Here is an 18,891-nt window from a genome sequence, read left to right on the forward strand (position 1 = left end):
CTGGTAAGGAGAATTTTCAGAAATGTGCCAATTCCCCTTCTACCTTAGAGACCCCCAGCTCTTTTGCTGGTCTTTAGGACTATTAATTTCTAACCTGGAGAGAGAGAGCACCCTTTTCCCCACTCTCTCATGTATTTTTCTGTGATTTGGACTCTTTCTTTGGTGTCTGACAAACTCCATAGGCATCATCTTTGCATTGCAATACAAAGCACCTTCAGTGCAGTGACACATGGAAGTCTTAGATTTCCCAAAGGTTTAAATGCCTTCTCTTGGTGAAACTACTGTTTCCAAGAGCAGTGAAGTGAAATTGACTTACTTACATTTTGTAACTTTCTAGACCCAGCACACACTATCTTAACGTAGGGTGCTAGAGGGTTTACTTCGTATCGCCTTTGTCAAGTTTCTCGTGTAGATTTTTTATGTTACCCTTTCTACAATTAAGGGCTGGTGGCAGTGGTTTACTTTTTACTACCATTGTGGGTCTTTACCGCGGACTGCGTTCGCAGCTGCAGTAAGGCACCAAAAGGTGTCCATTTTGTCAAAATGGCCCTGGTCTTGTTTTTTTGCCATTTCTCGTCGGAAAGGTCCTTGAGATTTACTCTGCGTGCCAAACCAGGTTTGGTCCGTTTGTTCCTTTTGTCTTTGGTGGGTTTCAGGAGTGAAGCCTGCCTCCAGCTCCAGCATGTATAGCAGGGGCAGGAAGTGAGGGAGGTGCCCAAAACTCCCTGTGCTTAGTCTCCTTGGTTACAGGAATGCACCCAAGGGTGATTGGCTGGTGGGCTGTCCTTGTGGGACAGCAGCTAGGCTGGAATGAATGGGAGAAACCTGCATAAAAGGCAAGGCTTTTTGGCTTGGAAGGCAGAGTCGACCACTGGACGAAAGAATCCGAAGAAGAACTTGGAAGGGATGCCTGCTGGACTGTTGGTTTGCCAGTAAAGACCTGATGCTGTGATGAAGCTCCGAATTTGCCTCGACTGGACACGCCTGCAAGGACGACTTCTCCCCTTGGGTTGGTGGGACCAATCAACCCCAAAGTGAACTTGTCTGTACATCCTCTCGGAGCTGGCTGTACTTACATTGCTGCTGCAGGAACCGAAGTGCCAGGGAGAGGAACACCAGATCGAGTGCATCATTTTTAAGTTGGACCCGAACTCCAGGAAGATCCGCCTGACTTCCCTAAAGCAGGACTGACCAAGCCTGAGCCACCTCAACAGAGTGCTGGACCCCAGATGCGAGAAAAGTCTAGAGTGGTATCCGAGACCCCGCAGTGGTGCTATTTGCTATAGACACAAGGAGCTGAAACTGCGAACAGCCGCTGAATTGAAGTTTGACCTTTACTGCCGCCGACATTCCCATTGTAGTGCAGGATACCCCAGATGTCCTCCCTTTTGTCCCCACGGCGGAGGCCCTGGAACAAAAGGATCTGCAGAGCTACACAGGAACAGAAACCAGCTGGAACCACTTCTTCTAACCAAAGGTACTGTAAACCTAAGAGGACTTACCTCTTGGTGTGTAGCCTTGCTTGTTCTCAGTTGAGACTGTTCTTTGTTGCCATTGAAGAGTTGCTTCCAGCTTTGCCCCTCACAAGCCTCCCAACTTGTGGCCCTTCAAGTGAATCTTATTTATACAAACGTTTCTAAATACATTGTGCAAGACTTTTACTTACCTGCAAGACGACCTTCAGCTCTCCTGGACTTTGTTCAACTAACATTGACTGTCCTGGTTCCCTGAGAGACTCTTCTTACCTCTGACTTTGTGCTTTTGCCTTTCCTCCAAGAAAGGGTTAATTTACTTTGCATTGGACGGTTTAAAAAGTATTTACCAGTTTATGAATTATTTGTAACCTTTATTTTATTCTCATATCTAATCCTTTACACCCAAGCTCTGTATTGCTCTAAATGTACCAGTGATAAATCAATGTCCACAGTGTCCTAGCTATTTAAGTAACCTGAGGGTGTAGGAAGTGTGTGTGCCATCCCCAATGGGTATCATCTGATTTAGAGAAACAGAGTGCGTTTTGAAGTGTACTATAAGTGTTAAATGTGTTGCTCCCTTTTGAAGAAGGCTTATATAACTTACTGTTAAATACATGATTTGTTTAATCAAGAAACCTTCAGCATAAGTGTTTATTTGAATAACTGTCACTGTGAAACTCCTTACAGCTCACATTGACCCCTCTTGAGATAAGACTGGCTGTTCAGCCACACTACCAACCAGTGTAGTACAGACTTATACCAAAGGTTGGATTCCCTATTGCCAGGAGGACAAAGTTGCTCTAGTCTCCCAAAGGGTACTGCACACAATCTTGCCTAACACCATTGTTTCCTCCCCTAACCTTTTCCTTTTTGCCATAACCTTAGTATTACAGTTTAAGTGTGAAAAGTGATATATTAATGTCCAGTGTCCTAAATATTGAAGTCATCTCAGGGTGTAGGAAGTATCTGTGTGCCACTCCAAAAGGGTATCTACGTAACTCAACTGAAGGAGTGTATTTTTGAAGTGTACTTAAGTGTTGCATTTTGCTCTCTTCTAAAGAAGGTTTATTTTAAAAACAGACTGTTAAATTAATAATAATTTTGAATCAAGAAACCTTGAGTACAACTATTATTTGAATACATGGCACTGTGAATCTCTAGGATACAATCCTACAGCTCACATTGATCCCTCTTGAGATAAGCCTGGCTGCTCAGTCACTCTACCAACTTGTGTAGTACAGGCCTATACCAAAGGTTGAGTTACATACTGCCAAGAGGACAAGGTTGGTGTAGTCTCCCACAGGGTTGCTATATACAATCTTGCCCAACACTGCTCGTGTCCCTTCATCGAGTCCTTGAACAGGTCTCCCAGTTTAGATGTTAACTTACTTCTTCGATAACACTAGAGACTGGAAAAAATCCTCAGGAACTCTTAGTATTCTGATGCTGGTCAAGACTTGAGCCCTCTCCGAACTGCCTTTAGTTAGAATTGCGTTTTGGAACTAAAGACAGACTGGGCGAAGAAACCCTCTCTATAACCTTGATGCAGACTAATGTTACACTAACTAACCATTTTTCTCCCTTTAAGTGACTAAATATATTACTGCATGAACTGTAAAAGACTGCAGGGCCGTGTAATTACCGGTAATACAATAACATTGTCTTTTTTTCCTTTCTAACGTTGCTACAAATGTAAACGCAAACACACACAAAAGTGAAAGGGTCCTTTGAAGTGTATTCAAGTATTCCAAAGGGTTCGAGTCTAAACGTCTAAAGTATTTTAAGTGATTCTGGCATACATATAATAAATATATAGTTTTATATAAATTGTATGCGTTTCCTTGTTGTGCATGTCTAGCTAAGGTTCAGTGGACTTACCTACAGCTCACATCTTCCCCTTAAGATAAGCCTGACTGCTCTGCCACTATACCAAGATCCTGGGTTAGTACAGACTGATACCAAGAGTTGGAGATCTACAAACCACTGGGATAGCTTAAAGTCTTACTATCAGTAGGACTTTAGGAAAACTCCCCCAACAGCTAGCACTGCAGAGGCTGGCGGCTGGCCTATGTCCATCTGCGATGCCGGTGGGGAAAGATCTGTGGGACTCACTATAGGCACCAGTTGTAAGGATACGGCGGAGTTAACCGTGGGACCGAGTGTACTTCCAGGCCTATTGGGCAAAGTAGCATGGTAGTCAGATTTGAACTGAACATATTTATTGATGATTAAGAGATGTTGGGTACGCTGTTAGGCTTATAGTAGGTTTCAACAAGGCCCATGGTTCCCAGGCTATCAATGCCTTGATAATGCGGGACAATATTCGTGTTCAGCTCTTCAAACCTTGGCATTGATGGGAGATGTAGTTTCTCCACAGAAGGGTTAAAAGAATGCGATAAGACTTATTATCGCGTCAATGTGCTCCATGGGCTCAAAGGTAAGAATATGCACTAGAATGCGTTTCCCGCGTTATGCAAGTGAAATTAGGCGAAAATAGCACTCTGCAAAAATATCAGATCTAGCTGTGACTAAAGGGTAGAACACAGCGCATTTCAACGCAATTCCTGCCTGACGGTTTTCGATCCATGTGTCTGTGAGAAAAGTTTTAAGCAGAGTAGCTTTCCTTTCAAAAGCACCCATGTTACTTCAAAACAGGAAACCTCAATGGTAAGGACCTGCATCATTGAAGCAGCCACTATTGGTATCACTCATACCTCACTGGCACCATGGATGTGGAGTGGGACCAGAAAACACGTCCTGGGCGCGCGCCACCCCCCCAACCTCCCCCCCACCCCCTTTCCTCCCTTCCTGGGCAAGTGCATAACCTTATATGGGATTTTGTGACCTGGCAAGGCAGGAAGACTGCAGATAACAAAGGGGGGTCCTGGTAGATTCTCTGCCAGACATGCGTCCTGGTTACAAGAGCCTTACCCAGAGTCTTTGGCTCACTATCTTTCACAGAGAAGAAATATCCCAAACATATCAGTCTTTGTCCTGCCCTGGGGCAGTCCAGCACCAAAATGCAAGGCAATTCTCCTCTGAACAAGAGTACCAACAGCAACCCAGACAATTGTTTCAGTCTGGTTGAACCTCATCAGTAGGGTGTAGCTGTGCCTCTCGAAGAATAGTGAGCAAGGGGTCCACGTCTGGATTCCCCTAGTAACTTAGGGTGAGACCCAAAGTTACTTGAAATATGCAGATAACAAGGGGGGTCCGGGAAGACTGCCAAACTACAATATGGTCAAAGAACAAGCAAACGTCTTGTGGCACAGCCATTTTAGAGCACTAGCCCCGTTTAGTAGCCATACTCGGTAAACGCAAATGTGCACACTAGAAAGAACGTAAAAAATGTAAATATGTATCTGCCGCCACCAGCTTGTCTTTAGGCACATATTAAAGTAACCATAAATCCCAAATGTAAAAAACGTAGGTGATACAAAGATATCCACACTGCACTGCATTATAAGACACTGTGCACAAGGTGAAAAAGCTAAAAACATGTAAAAGAGAAAAGGAAAAAACTTAGTTTCCTGGTACTGATAGTCTGAAGGACTGATCAGTTTCCCCTTAACATATGAGCAATACGGGAAGTGAAGCTGAAGGCTTTACATCCCCTCAAAGCCCAAACAGTTTCCAAATCCAAGAAAAAAAGATTGGGGGTCAATAGAAACTATGGAGGGAAAGTTGCCAAAAGGGAAATCTTTCCTAACACATAGCATAGAAATGGGGTTACAGGAATGCGTCTGTCGACACCCAGCTTTTTTAATTCGAAAAAGAAGATGTAATACTCTGAGGCAACCACTAGGTGGAGGACTATGCATAGCATGTTAATCTTACAAGCTCCAGAAGCAATATTTCCCTGGTACCAGGACATACTGACACAGGTGGGTTCCCCCTTTCTAATCTCTTGAAAGGTGTGTAGCGCTATGGTGGTTGCTAAAGCATTGCTGCCTCCACTGGGGGCAATCGGTGCCCTGGGCCACCCTCAACAGTCCTCGTTTCACTTGGGTCCACCTTCTGAGAACCTAATTCCCACCTGCCAACTGCTAGAGACAAAGAATGTTTACTATTAAAAATAAATGTTACTATTATATCCTAAATGCATAATATAAAAACAAGTTATTGCACTAAAAATATTGGGATACGCCACTCATTTAAAGCTAATAAAATGAGATTCCAAAAATGAACATATTCAGTTTAAAAATGAGAGTGTACAATGCTATATATCACTACACTTACCAGTGCAGTTCTGCCCATCACCGGTGTAGCCAGGAAGACATGCGCATCTGTAGGAGCCATCTCCATGGGAGATACATTGTGCTGAGGAATCGCAATCATGGCTGCCATCTTGACAGGGATTAGTTGATGGGGAGATTACTGTAAAAGGAAGCACATGTGGGAGTCAAAGCAGAAAAGGAATACAAATATGCGTCTTGTGATCAGTGGGGTTAGTGACTTATTTTTCATATTAGAGGGATGTAAACATTTCCAAATTGTGAGTAGCCAATCATATCAAGGGAGTTTATATCAATTTAAGGGGTATGTTCTTAGCCTCAATAACATATTTATATAATGGGTTCAAATGCTTGCCTTTTACAGCATGCTTTCTGTGAAGAATTAGGTTAAAATCCACACAGTTTACAATCTGTTTTGTAGGGTAACATGAAAACGCCCAATAGATACAAAGTCACCAATAATGCATAGGAGCCGTGCTTAATTTCTGGGGGAGCTTTCCAGGGTTTAGCCCCAGCACTTATTGTCTCAGACTCACTTTAATTATGAAGTGTTTGTAGACAGTACATCCATCAACCACAATGCACAGGTGCAACCTGTAGTGTAACCCCAAATTTGATGACACTGTGGTGAGCAGCTATGGGTGGTGGCAGCAGTGTTGGGGAATGGCCCACCTGCAGTGTCAGAGTAGTGTTACAAAATATTTGGGCCCAACGCTTATTTTTGTACAAGTTAAGCACTGCATAGAAACATTTTTCAATGCACGTTCATGTTGCCTTTGCCCACAATATATGTCAGTATTCTGCCAGTGTAAAAACATTTTCATGCATACTATGCCCAAACATGTCCATGGTGGCTACATCAATATATGCCTTGTATTCTCACAAAAGAATATACTCCTGTTGGCTGTACCCATGATGCCAGTAAAAAGTCATGCAACTGTTGGAAAACATGCACACACTGGCTGCACCAATGTAGTTCAGTATGTCCACGTAAGAGCATTCTTCATGTTGGCTTTGTCCATAATGTCAGTACAAATGCCATGCCACTCTAAGAAAGCAGATTTATGCTGCCTGCACCAATGTAGCTGCTCTCCCACCCCACTAAAAACGGTCATATTGGCTTTGCCCATAATGCCAGTAACAAAATTGCCATGCCTCTTTAAGAGATCTTGTCTGCGTTCATGCTGCCTGCACCAAAGTAGCCCACCCATCATTTCTAAATCAGAGGCCCAATCCTCAGCCAACACATTCATACGTCCACCCATTCAATGCATTCAAACCCGTGACCAATGGTTGGAGCGCAAATGGCACGCCAACCCACCACCCCTTTCTTAGCCCCCCCCCCCCAGAACAGAGCCACCTACGCCAGGCAAATAAAGGACTACAGGGCAGAAATCAGGAAAGTCAAAAGAACATTATATGCAAACCGAATCGCCATTGGCCGCAACCCCAGGAGGAAACTGCACAGGATCATCGTTAGGACAGTTTTTCTAAAGCCCAATGTAGTAAAACCATTCAACTGATACAGTACATGACTCCATTCTTAGTATAAGGCTGTACCACCCGAGTTCATGGTAGCGTAGACAGAGCAGTCAGGCTTATTTTAGGAGGGAGCGAGGGCTGTAGAATCAGTACAAATAAAATTGTAATACAAATCGTCCAAAGAAACACAGAAACACTATGTATTGTAAAAATAAAAGATTTCAAGTAGGCCCAGATAAATCTTGGGGGGAAATAAGTACTATCATATTATATAGAACCACAATTATTAAAACACAACACTATGCTTGAAGGTGCACAGACCAAAGCATATAACCTTATTTGAAACCCCTAACATGAGTTCTATGAAAGTAAAAACCAATAGTTATTTTTAGATTACGTTCAGTAATACCAGGAAGTAAACCCCATCAGTTGTACCATGGCACTCAGCAAGAAATCACATGGTAATATCAAATAGACAATATACTTTTCTGATCTAGGAAAAGTATAACCCTATATCTCTGATTCAGGATAACAGTTAATCTAGGGCCGTTGGACCTTGGGGTGTAATATTCAATTACAGTTGCTTTTCAGTTCACAGACTAAAGGAAGCAATAACTAACTTATTTTAGGATAACACAGTGTTAGACAATAACTGATGTAGTAACACTGTGTGAGACTACACAACACTTGTCTGCTTGGTATTCGGTAACCCACCTTTTGGTATAGGTCTGTACTACACAAGTTGGTAGCGTGACTGAGCAGCCAGGCTTATCTCTAGAGGGGTAAATGTGTGCTGTAGAGCTGTAGCAATGAAACACAAGTAACCAAGTAACACTTAAACTCATGGTTTCAGTTACAAGGATTTATTTATTGAACATCAATTTTGAAATAAGCGTTCTTAAAAAAGGAGCAAGACATGTAACAATGTAAATATAGTTTAAAAATACTTTTCAGAAACAACAAGTTAGTGGATACTCTTTGGATATGCTTCTTACACAATTCCTACATCCTGAGGTGACTAAATTCAAAAGGACAGTAATGACATTTATATATCACACTAGTTATACTTTTTAGATTCTTAGGTTGCAGAAAGGAAAGGTTTAAAGAAGGAACAGGTTAAACAGGTTCTCAATATATACGAGGACAACTAAATCTTCCAATGAAATCTAGACAAGCCTTTCACAGCAGTAACAGTCTAAAACAAGTTACCACCTATGAGGGACAACAAAATATCAGTCAATGGGCTAGAAGAGTCTGCAGGGAGCCAGGAAAGCCAAAGTCAATTGGAACACAGTCTATGGAGCTGAGGCACACCTTAGATAAAAAGACTTGCACAAAGTTAGTTTGTAGAAAAAAACACTTGTAGGGTCACAAGCTGTTAAGCCTGTGAAAAGCAGAGCTGGAATAAACTCTAACGGTAAGCCGCTGCAAGTCCCAACTAAGAAAAGCACGGCTCAAAGACACTGAGGTAAGTACCCCAAGTCTAAACATTACCTCTGGTTTGAAGAAGAGTGGCCAAGCTGGATTCTGTCCTGGCAGTGGTGCAGAGCCTGAGCCTCAGTCGTGGGGACAAGAGGGAGGACATCTGGAGGGATCCTATTGCAGCAATTTGGGGGTCGTCGGCAGCTACAGGCTCTTTTCGGTTGAGCAGAACTTTGCGATTTCAGCACTTGATAAACAGCAACATCGCAGATCTCGGATTCTGGTTGGGCTTCCTTCACTCCTTGGGTCCTGCACTCTGGTGAGGGGACTCGAGCTCTGTTCATCCTGCTTCTGGAGGGTCCTTAGGAGACTCCTGGAGCTTCTGGATGGATTTACGACTTTGCACTTGACTACAGGTTTTTCAACCCCTGGCATTTGGTTCTTACAGCAGCAAAGTAGTACAGCCAGTTGAGGAAGATGGTCTAGTAGAGTTTGTCTCGGGGTTAGTTGGTCACACTAACCCAAGGGAAGAAGTCCTCCCTTCCGGAGCTTCTCTGTCGAATTGAAAAAGGAGTTTTAACACAGCAGCAGGGCTTCACCGGTCCAGGAGGATGCAGCAAGCTTTGTTCACGGTTTCAGCAGTGTTTGTCCCAGTGGTCGACTCTGCCTCTAGTCCCAAAACCCTCACCTTTTAAGAGAGTTTCTTCCTTCATGTACAGCCTAGGCTGTCAATTACACAGCAGGGTGGCTGCCAGCCAGCCAATCAGGACTGGTTGCATTCAGGCATTCCTAGAGACAAAGGACATGAGAGTTTCGGGAACCTCCCTCAATCCTGCCTTTCCAGACACACTGGAGCCAGAGAAGCCCACATAAGGCAAAATGAACACTGGGCTCAAACCTGGCTCAACGCACAGAGTAATACCAAAGAAAGAACTCACAAACAGAAAATGTTTAAAAAAAGAACAGGGCCATTTTGACAAAATGGTCACCCATGGGTGCTATACTGCAGCTGAGGATTCAACCGGCGGTAGAAAAGCACAATGGTAGGAAAAATTAAACCACTTGCACCAGCCATTTAAAGTAGTGAGGGAACCAACAAAAATGTTACATGAGAATGTAGGATAAGGGGCTACTAGGTAACCCCCCCCCCCATCACTCCCCATAAAATGGGGTGTGCTGGACCTACAAAGAGAAAAGGGTAAGTTAAGTCAAGTTCACTTTACTATTCTTGGGAACTGAAGTCCACACAAGAAAAGGTGAAACCTATGAGAAATATAAAGGGATTTCTCTGACACTACACTGAAGGTGGTGTCACCATACAAAAAGTAGATGCCTATGGAGTTTGTCAGACTCCAAAAACAGTGGAAACACATGATCCAAATCAGGTCAAAACACGAGAGAGTGAGAAAAAGGTCCAACTCTCCAGGGTTAAAATTAAAAAGTCATAAGGTCCAGCTAAAGAGCTGGGGTCTCTAAGGTTGAACGGAATTAGCACAGAAATGAGAATACTCCCCAACAGACAGGTATGCACAAGGTAAGTAAAACCTATACACTTTATACAGGAGCTATCAGCAACTTAAAGGCAGGTATAAGCCTAAGACTGTTTCTGTGTTGTTCTACAACAGACCAGGGAAAGCAAAACTCAGTGTTACACTTTATGCATGATTCAGTTATTCTAGGTAGGTAGAAACCTAATGCAGACTTATTCTGGACAGGCTGACAGCAAGTCAGGGGAAGCAAGACCCAGTTGGGGACACTCATACATTTATCCTAACAGGAATGGTTAAGTGCAACCAACAGCATTACTTTTGGGAAGAGGCACAACCAAATCACAGGCGAGCAATATACCCTTACATCTACTTTCTGTTAGAATGGCCAACCAGTTTCTAAGGAAAGAAAGATGTTACATAGACTTTTCAGAAGGGCAGAACATTTCTAAGGTAAGTAATACCTTTTGTAACTGTTCACTCACAAATTTACAGTTAACAACTAACTTCTTTTGCAAGTAAGTAACTTGTAAACACTTATTCTCTTTTCTAGAGAAAGGCCCAATCCTTAGAAGTTTTTGCCTTATTCTTGGAGCACGAGTCTTCTCAGTGGCAGAAGGGGGGGGTCACTAGGGTTTAGTGTCCAACAGGCAGGTCAGGATAGGTTCTTAAGTAGCAAAGGTCAGAGCTCCTATGGAAGACTGTTAGAACAAGTAAGTACTTTACGAGAGTTGGTTGAGGGTCCAGGGGCTTCACAGAAGACACCCTAGGAGGATTCCAGCAGGGGCCTGGGTGCACTGGAGAAGATTCACAATCACAGAAAACACCCCCAAACTACACAAGAATCACAATAGACTTAAGGTAAGTAAATACCCACGCCAGCACAGTACCTCAGCAAAGAAGAAGAATTTGCAGCAGGAGGACTTCAGGATCTGAAGGCAAACACCCGGTCGTGGAATTCCTTCATCAAGAAAACAGGACACTGGAAGGACATTTGCAGCAAGAATCACGGGGAATGCTCTAGGTAAGGTTTTTCTCATGGCTGAATGTGGTTCTGTGGATTTGGTACCCTTTTCAGAAGCACAGAAGAAGACAGAATATCGCCAGTTGCATTCTCATCGTTTGCAAGGTCCAGCACCCAGGTGAGGGGACTTTTCAGACTGGAATCATGCCTCTGGAGATCCAGCAGGACGCCCACAAAGTTTCAGCGAGATTTGGAAGAGTGTGCACCATACAATGGCTCAAGGTCCCAGTGTACTGGGGTATTGCAGCCCTGCAAGGTCGCAGCATGGCGTGGGATGGCTCAAAATGCAGGTCTTCGAGTCCAGTGGGTCTCGCCAGGCTCTAGGTTGGAGTCGTCGTTTTCGGAGTCCCAGGGTCGATTGAAAGGAAGGGCTACAACAGGCTCTGGTTACACAGCAGGCTCTTGTGTCGCTGGAAATAGTTTCAGTGACAAATTCTTCATCTCTCTTCAGTTTTCGTTCCAGTGTTCGAATACGTATTCAGCATCCAGGATCAGACTTTTGCAGGAAACCAGCCAATCAAACAGCTTTGCAAGATTCAAACTTGGGGTTGGGGGGGGGTGGTATTCCTTTCCGAACAGCCAGCCTCCCAGTTTGGTATGTGAGGGGGTTTAACCATAGTTAGGTGCACACAGATACCTTTGGGTTAGGAGCGCTATATAAATAAACAAACAATAAGCCCATCCCCAAATGATAAACGGGAAGCAGTAGTGGCAGCAATTCGAGGTATTCCCCAACCTCTAGCAGTAAAGTAATTAGAAACAAATAATGTGCTGTCAACTTGCGCAAACACCCCAAAAGATAGATAGCATTTACAAAAAAGTCACATCACGATTTGCAGATACAATGTAATAGTTTGATTTATTATGTGCTCGGTAACAGCCGACGCGTGTTTTGACCCTCAGGTCATCCTCAAGGCAAATGTTTCACTTGCAATCTGGTCCCCAAACACATTTTTGGCTGAGGCCCTCTAATCTTAGTCCTGCTCGTTAGATTTCAGTCTTAAATGGTGTCAAGCGTCTTTTTCCATGATGCAATGCGGGGTGCATATCAGGTCTGTGTTGCCCCTTCAATTTCACAATAACTGTTCATAACCTTATTGGTATGGATGTAGTCCATGCAAAGGTTTCCCCAGCAATGCGTCCTAAGGTGTCAGTTTGAACTGGAATCTCGCACTCAGGCTGGAAGACAAAGGGCTGCAGAGTTTTGGACTCCTCCCTCGCTTCCTGCCTTCACAGACACTCTGGAGGTCAGGGGAAGGAAAAAGAAAGGACAAGGAACACTAAAATGGTGAAAAAAAGAGACAGGGGCCATTTTGGTAAAATGAACACCCATGGGTGCCTTTACCGGCGCTGTGCAAACAGACCACTGTAAAGGTGCACTGAATTAATATAAAGGTTAACTGACACCAGCCATTAAAGGTAAGTTTGTCCTTGTAGCATAAGTGTTACATTTAAAATGAGAAAGGGGATACCCAGTATCTCCCCAGCCCTTTACATAAGGTGGGAGGTGCTGGTCTCACCTGATAAAATGAAAACAGGATGCAAACATCTGTAGTTCTCACAAAGTTAGCCAGAGGAAGTTAAAAGGGGAGCCCCTATAGCAACCCAGCAACAATAAGCACTTATTGCCAAAAAGGTTGTCAAAGAGGATAACTTAAAATACACTATGGAGACTCTAATAAAAAGATCACCACTCACCGAGGTATAGGGAAAAATAATCTACCAGTCCAGCAAAAAGTTCTGGGGTTGACACAGGTCAGGAAGAGTGATCATTGATATGAAAATATTACCTAACGATCGTCCCAGAATTCAAGGCCCCATTCTGCTCTTTTCCCCCATTCCTGCACTCCCAAGCACTCTGCGATGCGCTATCCAACCACTTTTACAATATAGCTTTTGAAAAGAAACATCACGATCAGCACTAAGCCGATAGTGGTCCCCCTTTTATTCCCCCTTCGCCGAGCCTTTCAGAATTCTTGAAGCCGCTAGCCTGTAGCCGCCCCTTTGTATCCCTATAGACTCTTGCCTCCTCCCTCCTTAAGAACATGCTCTCCTCAACCTGTGCAGGCAGTGTTGCTAGATCAATAGTCAACCATTCACTGACATCAGGCATCATCCCACGTTAGACTGGATTTGTATACTTCGGCCTGGTGGACAGATGTATAGGAGGCCTGTTAAGGAGAATTCTCATTTCTGTGCTAATTCCCTTCTACCTTAGAGACCGCCAGCTCTTTTACTGGACTTTAGAACTTTTAATTTTTATCCTGGAGTGAGTAAGACCTTTTTTCTCACTCTCTCAAGTATTTTTCTCTGATTTGAGCCCTGTGTTTTTTTGGTTTTGGAGTCTGAAACTCCATTAGGCATCATATTTTTGTATTGTGACACACAACAGCTTCAGTGCAGTGTCAGAGAAATCCTTTGGATTTCTGCTAAGGTTTAAATACCTTCCTCTTGAATAAACTACTGTTTCTAAGAGTAGTTAAGTGAAATTGACTTTACTTACCTTTTTCTCTTTGTAGACCCAGCGCACACCATCTTATGTTGGGGGCTGGGGGGTTACTTAGTATCCCCTTATTCTACCTTATCATGTAACATTTTTTATGTTACCCTTAGTACAATTAATGTCTGGTGGCAGTGCTTTAATTTTCCTACCATTGTGCGGTATTACCGCAGGCTGAATCCTCAGCTGCAGCACTGCACCCATGGGTGCCCATTTTGTCATTTCTTGTTTGTAAGGTTTGTAAGGTCCTTCTTGAGATTTACTCTGTGCGCCAAACCAGGTTTGGTCCCTTTGTTCGTTTTGACTTTGGCGGGATTCACAGGTGAAGCCTGCCTCTGGCTCCAGCGTGTCTGTCGGGGTAGGAAGCGAGGGAGGTTCCCAAAACTCCCTGTGCTTATTCTCCTTGGTTACAGGAATGCACCCAAAGGAGATTGCTGGATGGCTGTCTTTCAAGGACAGCCACCCTGCTGTGTGAGTGACAGCTAGGCTGCGAACAAATGGGAGAAACTTGCAAAAGACTTTGCCTTTTATGCAAGGAAGGCAGAGTCGACCACTGGACGAAGGAACCGAATAGGAAACTGGAAGAGAAGCTTGCTGCACCCTCCTGTACCATTGGTTTACCCGGTGCAGCCCTGCTGCAGGGCTGAAGCTCCAATATTTGCATCGACTAGAGAAGCCCAGAACGGACGACTTCTTCCCTTGGGTTGGTCGGACCAACTGACCCCTAACTTGACTGGAACCCCTCTCCTTGCTGGATGTACTGCTTTGCTGCTGCTGGAACCGTGTGCCAGGGGACAGGAACACCAGAATCAAGTGCATCGTTTTTAAGCCGGACCGAGCTCAAGGAAGTTCCTAAGGACATCGTCGAAGCAGGACTATCCAAACCTGAGCCAGGGTGCTGGACCCCAGAAGCAAAGAGCCCACAAGGTGTCCAAGAACCGCAGTGGTGCTATTTGTGAGAAGCTGAATCTGCAAAGTGTTGCTGATCTGGAATAAGTCCATTGCTGCCGCTGACCTTCAAACCAGAGTTTGGAGTGCAGGAGTCCCCAGACGTCCCCCCCTCTTGTCCCCATGACTGAGGCCCAGGAACAACAGGATCTGCAGGACTACAACAAGAACAGAAGCCAGCTCGATCCCTTTCTTCAGACTCAAGGTACTGTGTAACTAGGGGTACTTACTCTTGTTGCGAGTAGCTTGCATGCTCTCAATGGAGACTTGCATTTGCTGCCCTTTGCAGAGTTGCTTGCAGTTTAGCTTTCACAAGCCTCCCAGCTTGTTGCCCAAAAGGGATTTGTTTTACAACAAAACTCTTCAACCTTGTGCGAGACGTTCGTGCTATCTTCAAGAAGTGCCTCAGCTCCCCTAGACCTTACTGAATTGACATTGGCTGTCCTGGATCCTTGAAAACTCTTCTTACCCTCTGACTTTGTGTTCATCTGTTCCTCCAAAAAGTCATACATAAGTTGCTTGTATTGCTGGGAAAGGGTGAACGTATATTTAATTTGGGGATTGTGAAGTGCTTACCTGTTTGGAGAAACTTGTTAACCTTTGTTTACTTCCCTAACCTATTCATTCATTCATATTCTCACTCTCTCTCTGCAGATCAGACGTTTCTACAAGCAGAGGGTGGGGGTAGATCTCGTTCTTCGGCAGGAGCCTCCCTCTGGAACGGCCTCTCTGACTTGAGCCTGATCTCCTTAAGTTCCGGAAGCTCCTCAAGACCTTCCTTTTCTTCTCCTCTCTCCATCTCCCTCTCCCCTGCTAGTCTCCCCCTGTTGCTGCGACTGGTTGCCTGGGTCCCTTATGAGACTTATTAGGGTCAGGCACTCCTTCGACCAGTCTTTCTCCCACACTTCTTACCAGCACTTGCCCTCAGGCACTCCTCCCTGACTAGCCTACCGATGCTGGTCCACCCCAGTCCTCGCACTTCCCCGCCCGGTCACATGCCTTCTTGGGATCCCCTAGCACTTGTCCAGCCCCCTGGGGCCCCTCCCCCCCCCCCTGTACTCCTCCCTCCTCACCCTCTATCCATCCCATCCCTTCACCCTGACATGCCCCCTCCCCCTGCACTTCTTGATGCTGCACTTGCACAATCCGAATGTCACAAGGCCTAGTAGGACCGTTGTTGTTTTTCCCCTCCATACCCCCTTTTGTTTTTTGTGCCTGGAAACACTTTTTGCTGTATAGGCACCATACAAATGTTCAATAAATATGAAATAATCACTTATACCTACATGCACCTAGCCTAATTACGTAACTGGTATTCATTGCATTTCCAAAACTGAATCCACCTGGCCTCACAGTTGGCTCAAAACCGAATCCAAGTGATTTCAACTACACTGCCGAAATTGAACCAGAGTGGTTCTCATCACACTGCCAAAAATTGTATTTCATGGTGGTATTTCTATTGCTGTGCCAAAGTGTTTTTCCATTGGTCTGCCAAAGTTAAATCCAGGTGATTTTCCATTGCTCTGCCAAAGTAAAATCTAGGTGGTTTTACATTGCTCTGCCAAAGTTGAATCCGATTGTTTTTCCATTGCACTATGTGATGAATCCTGCGCAGTCATCAACAAATCCATAGTGATTATCTCCTCCGACATGGCCAGGGGACAGCAGCCGCTACCTGATCCTGACCCTGGGGGTGGTATTTATGAGGGAGTCCCTATGATATGGGGCTTCTGAAGGGGTGGGTGCGGTGAATGGCATACAAACCAGGAGCAATTTTGCTGCGAGTAAAGCGGTACCCACTCTCAAGGGAGGCAGACGAGGGTATCTATTAAACCATTGCGGCACTACTGAAGCAGGGCATCCTATAGAAATAGGACATGGAAACATACAAGACTTCCTCAGGGGTACTGTGAATCAACCTCCATATTCAATAGGGTCCTTCAGATGGACCTAGGCAATGCACAGATGGAGAGCATGGTCATACAGTACGCAGATGACATATTGATCCGTAGCAAGACAGAAGAACAGTGTAGAAATGGCTCAGTACACATGCTGACAGTGTTAGCAGGCAAGGGATACAAGGTGGACAAGGCCAAAATGCAATATTGCCAGACAGAGGTGCTATACATTGGACAGCTCTCCCAAAATGGGGGACGAGTGACCCCAGAGAGGGCAGAGACAATACGTAAGACAGCAAAACTCAAAACAGTCAGAGAAATGCAGCAATTCTTGGGACTATGCAACTATTGCAGGGCATGGGCATTTGACCACAGCACATATATTAGACTCTTACTAGCTGCACTAAATGAAGCACAGAAGGGGGAGAAAAGAATACGATGGACAACAGAGATGACAGACGCCTTTAAAGAGCTGAAGGAAGCAATCTGCACTGCTCCAGTGTTGGGGATCCAAGACTATCAAAAGGAATTCTTCCCATTTTCCAACTCTGATGAAGCGGTAATAACAGCCATACTGATACAGAAGACTAGCCTAGGGCACAAACCACTAGCATACTACAGCAGGAAGCTTGACCCAATAATGAGAGGGCACTATTCATGCAGCGAGCATTGGCTGCTGCGTCATTCGCAGTGGACAAATCTGCGAGTATTATCATGAGATGCAGCACCACTCTTTACGTGGAGCATGCTCTCTTTGCAATACTGGAGAGACCAAAGAGCACACTAACACAAAGAGCATCATGGTATGAGGTGTTACTATCAAACCCACTCCTCAAGGTAGTGAGATGCAGACTTGTTAACCCAGCGACATTTACTGCTGACATTCTAGAGGAGGGTGACCATGCACATGACTGCACAGAGTAAATCAAAGAGTTCAGTGACAATCGCAAAGTGCACGAGGACGCACTTGAGGGGAAAGACATGCTCTACATTGATGGGTCATCAATAATCGACCAAACAGATGGGGAAAGACATACAGGCACAGCAGTGGTGAGACAAAGAAGACAGGACTAGTGAGGTAGTGACAAGCGCAAGACTGCCATCACAAGCAGCAGAGACATTAGCCTTAATATTTCCCTTTGAGTACAGCAGGGGAAAGGAAGTGAGGATTTATTCAGATTCAGCCTACGTGACAACCACAGTGCATTCTGGGCTGTCACGTTGGATGAGGAGGGGCTTCAGACGTGCTGATGGATACCTGGTGCAGCATGCACTTTTATTGGGCAGACGAGTTGACGTCCTACATCTCCCAGACCAACTAGCAGTAGTGAAATGCCAAGCACCCACAAGAGGGGAGGACCCTGTCTCAAGGGGAATGAAGCAGCAGACACAGAATCAAAATGCGCTGCATATTTTGGGGACCGTCTAGAAATGGAGGCTTCATCACACGCATGTGACTATGCAAGGACAATGATACTCAAGGAGGGATACAATACATTACCAGCGACACAAATCATTGAGCTGCACCCAGGGAGGAGAAGGACCTGTGGTTTAGGAGGGAATGTACAGCATCTGCAACAGATGCCCTATGGTGGCAAAATAACACAGGGAAAGTGGTTATGCTACTCGCATTATTGCACACAGCACTGACACTAGTCTTTCAAGTCCACCTACCCATATACCACCTACTCATATTTCAACTACCACGGCAACATCCTTGGCCATTGTGTCCATTCCACCCACTCCCACTATTCTGACCCTCTAACAACTTTCAAGTAAGTTAAACCCTCCCCAGGGACCACCCAACCAAAATAACCCCTATAACATTGCTCACAGAAACTCTAGACTTCGCGCACGATTGCCGAAACTATTTGAACCCCTGACTAGCTCCGACCAGCTTAGACTGCCAGAGAATGAGCTTACCTAATACAATAACGAATACTAAAGAGACCACTCTCAATATATCACCACCCCACACATCACCTAACCTCTTCCAGACTAAATCACAAAAACCCAAGCCCCATACTGACGCACATGTGACTGGAGCTACTTCCAGCACCCCTCCCCGTCCCTCGCTAGACAACTCTGCAGCTGACCTCAAAGGGGCCTTAACAAATGCAAGATCATTAGTCACGCACGCTACGGAGATAGCAGACCTCATCGTAGCAGAAAACGACGACTTCTTAGCCATCACTGAAGCTTGGCTAAATGATGCAGCAGGTCCTGCCCTTACCTTAGCAGTCCCGGATGAATACACTATTTTGAGATCAGATAGACGCGAGTCACGCGGAGGAGGCATAGCCATTATCGCTAAATCCAATCTTTCTATGAGATTAGCCCCTTCTCCTGACATCAAATCATGCGAATCCATGTCAGTCAAATTACCTATCGCCAACTCCCAAACTCTTAATATCCATCTC

At 44.8% G+C, this 18,891-nt stretch overlaps 1 protein-coding gene across 1 annotated transcript in view; it reads right to left on the bottom strand.

Moving 5' to 3' along the window:
• The window catches only part of NID2 (nidogen 2), a 370,310-nt gene that overhangs the window by 111,069 nt on the left and 240,350 nt on the right, over window positions 1–18,891 (bottom strand). Inside the window, exon 13 of the mRNA XM_069637470.1 lies at window positions 5,715–5,852. Coding sequence (XP_069493571.1) covers window positions 5,715–5,852 — 138 coding nt within the window. The remainder of the gene's footprint in view (window positions 1–5,714; window positions 5,853–18,891) is intronic.

This window comes from Ambystoma mexicanum, chromosome 14 (assembly GCF_040938575.1).
Source record: "Ambystoma mexicanum isolate Mex_15411 chromosome 14, UKY_AmexF1_1, whole genome shotgun sequence".
In the NCBI taxonomy this organism is placed as follows: domain Eukaryota; kingdom Metazoa; phylum Chordata; class Amphibia; order Caudata; family Ambystomatidae; genus Ambystoma; species Ambystoma mexicanum.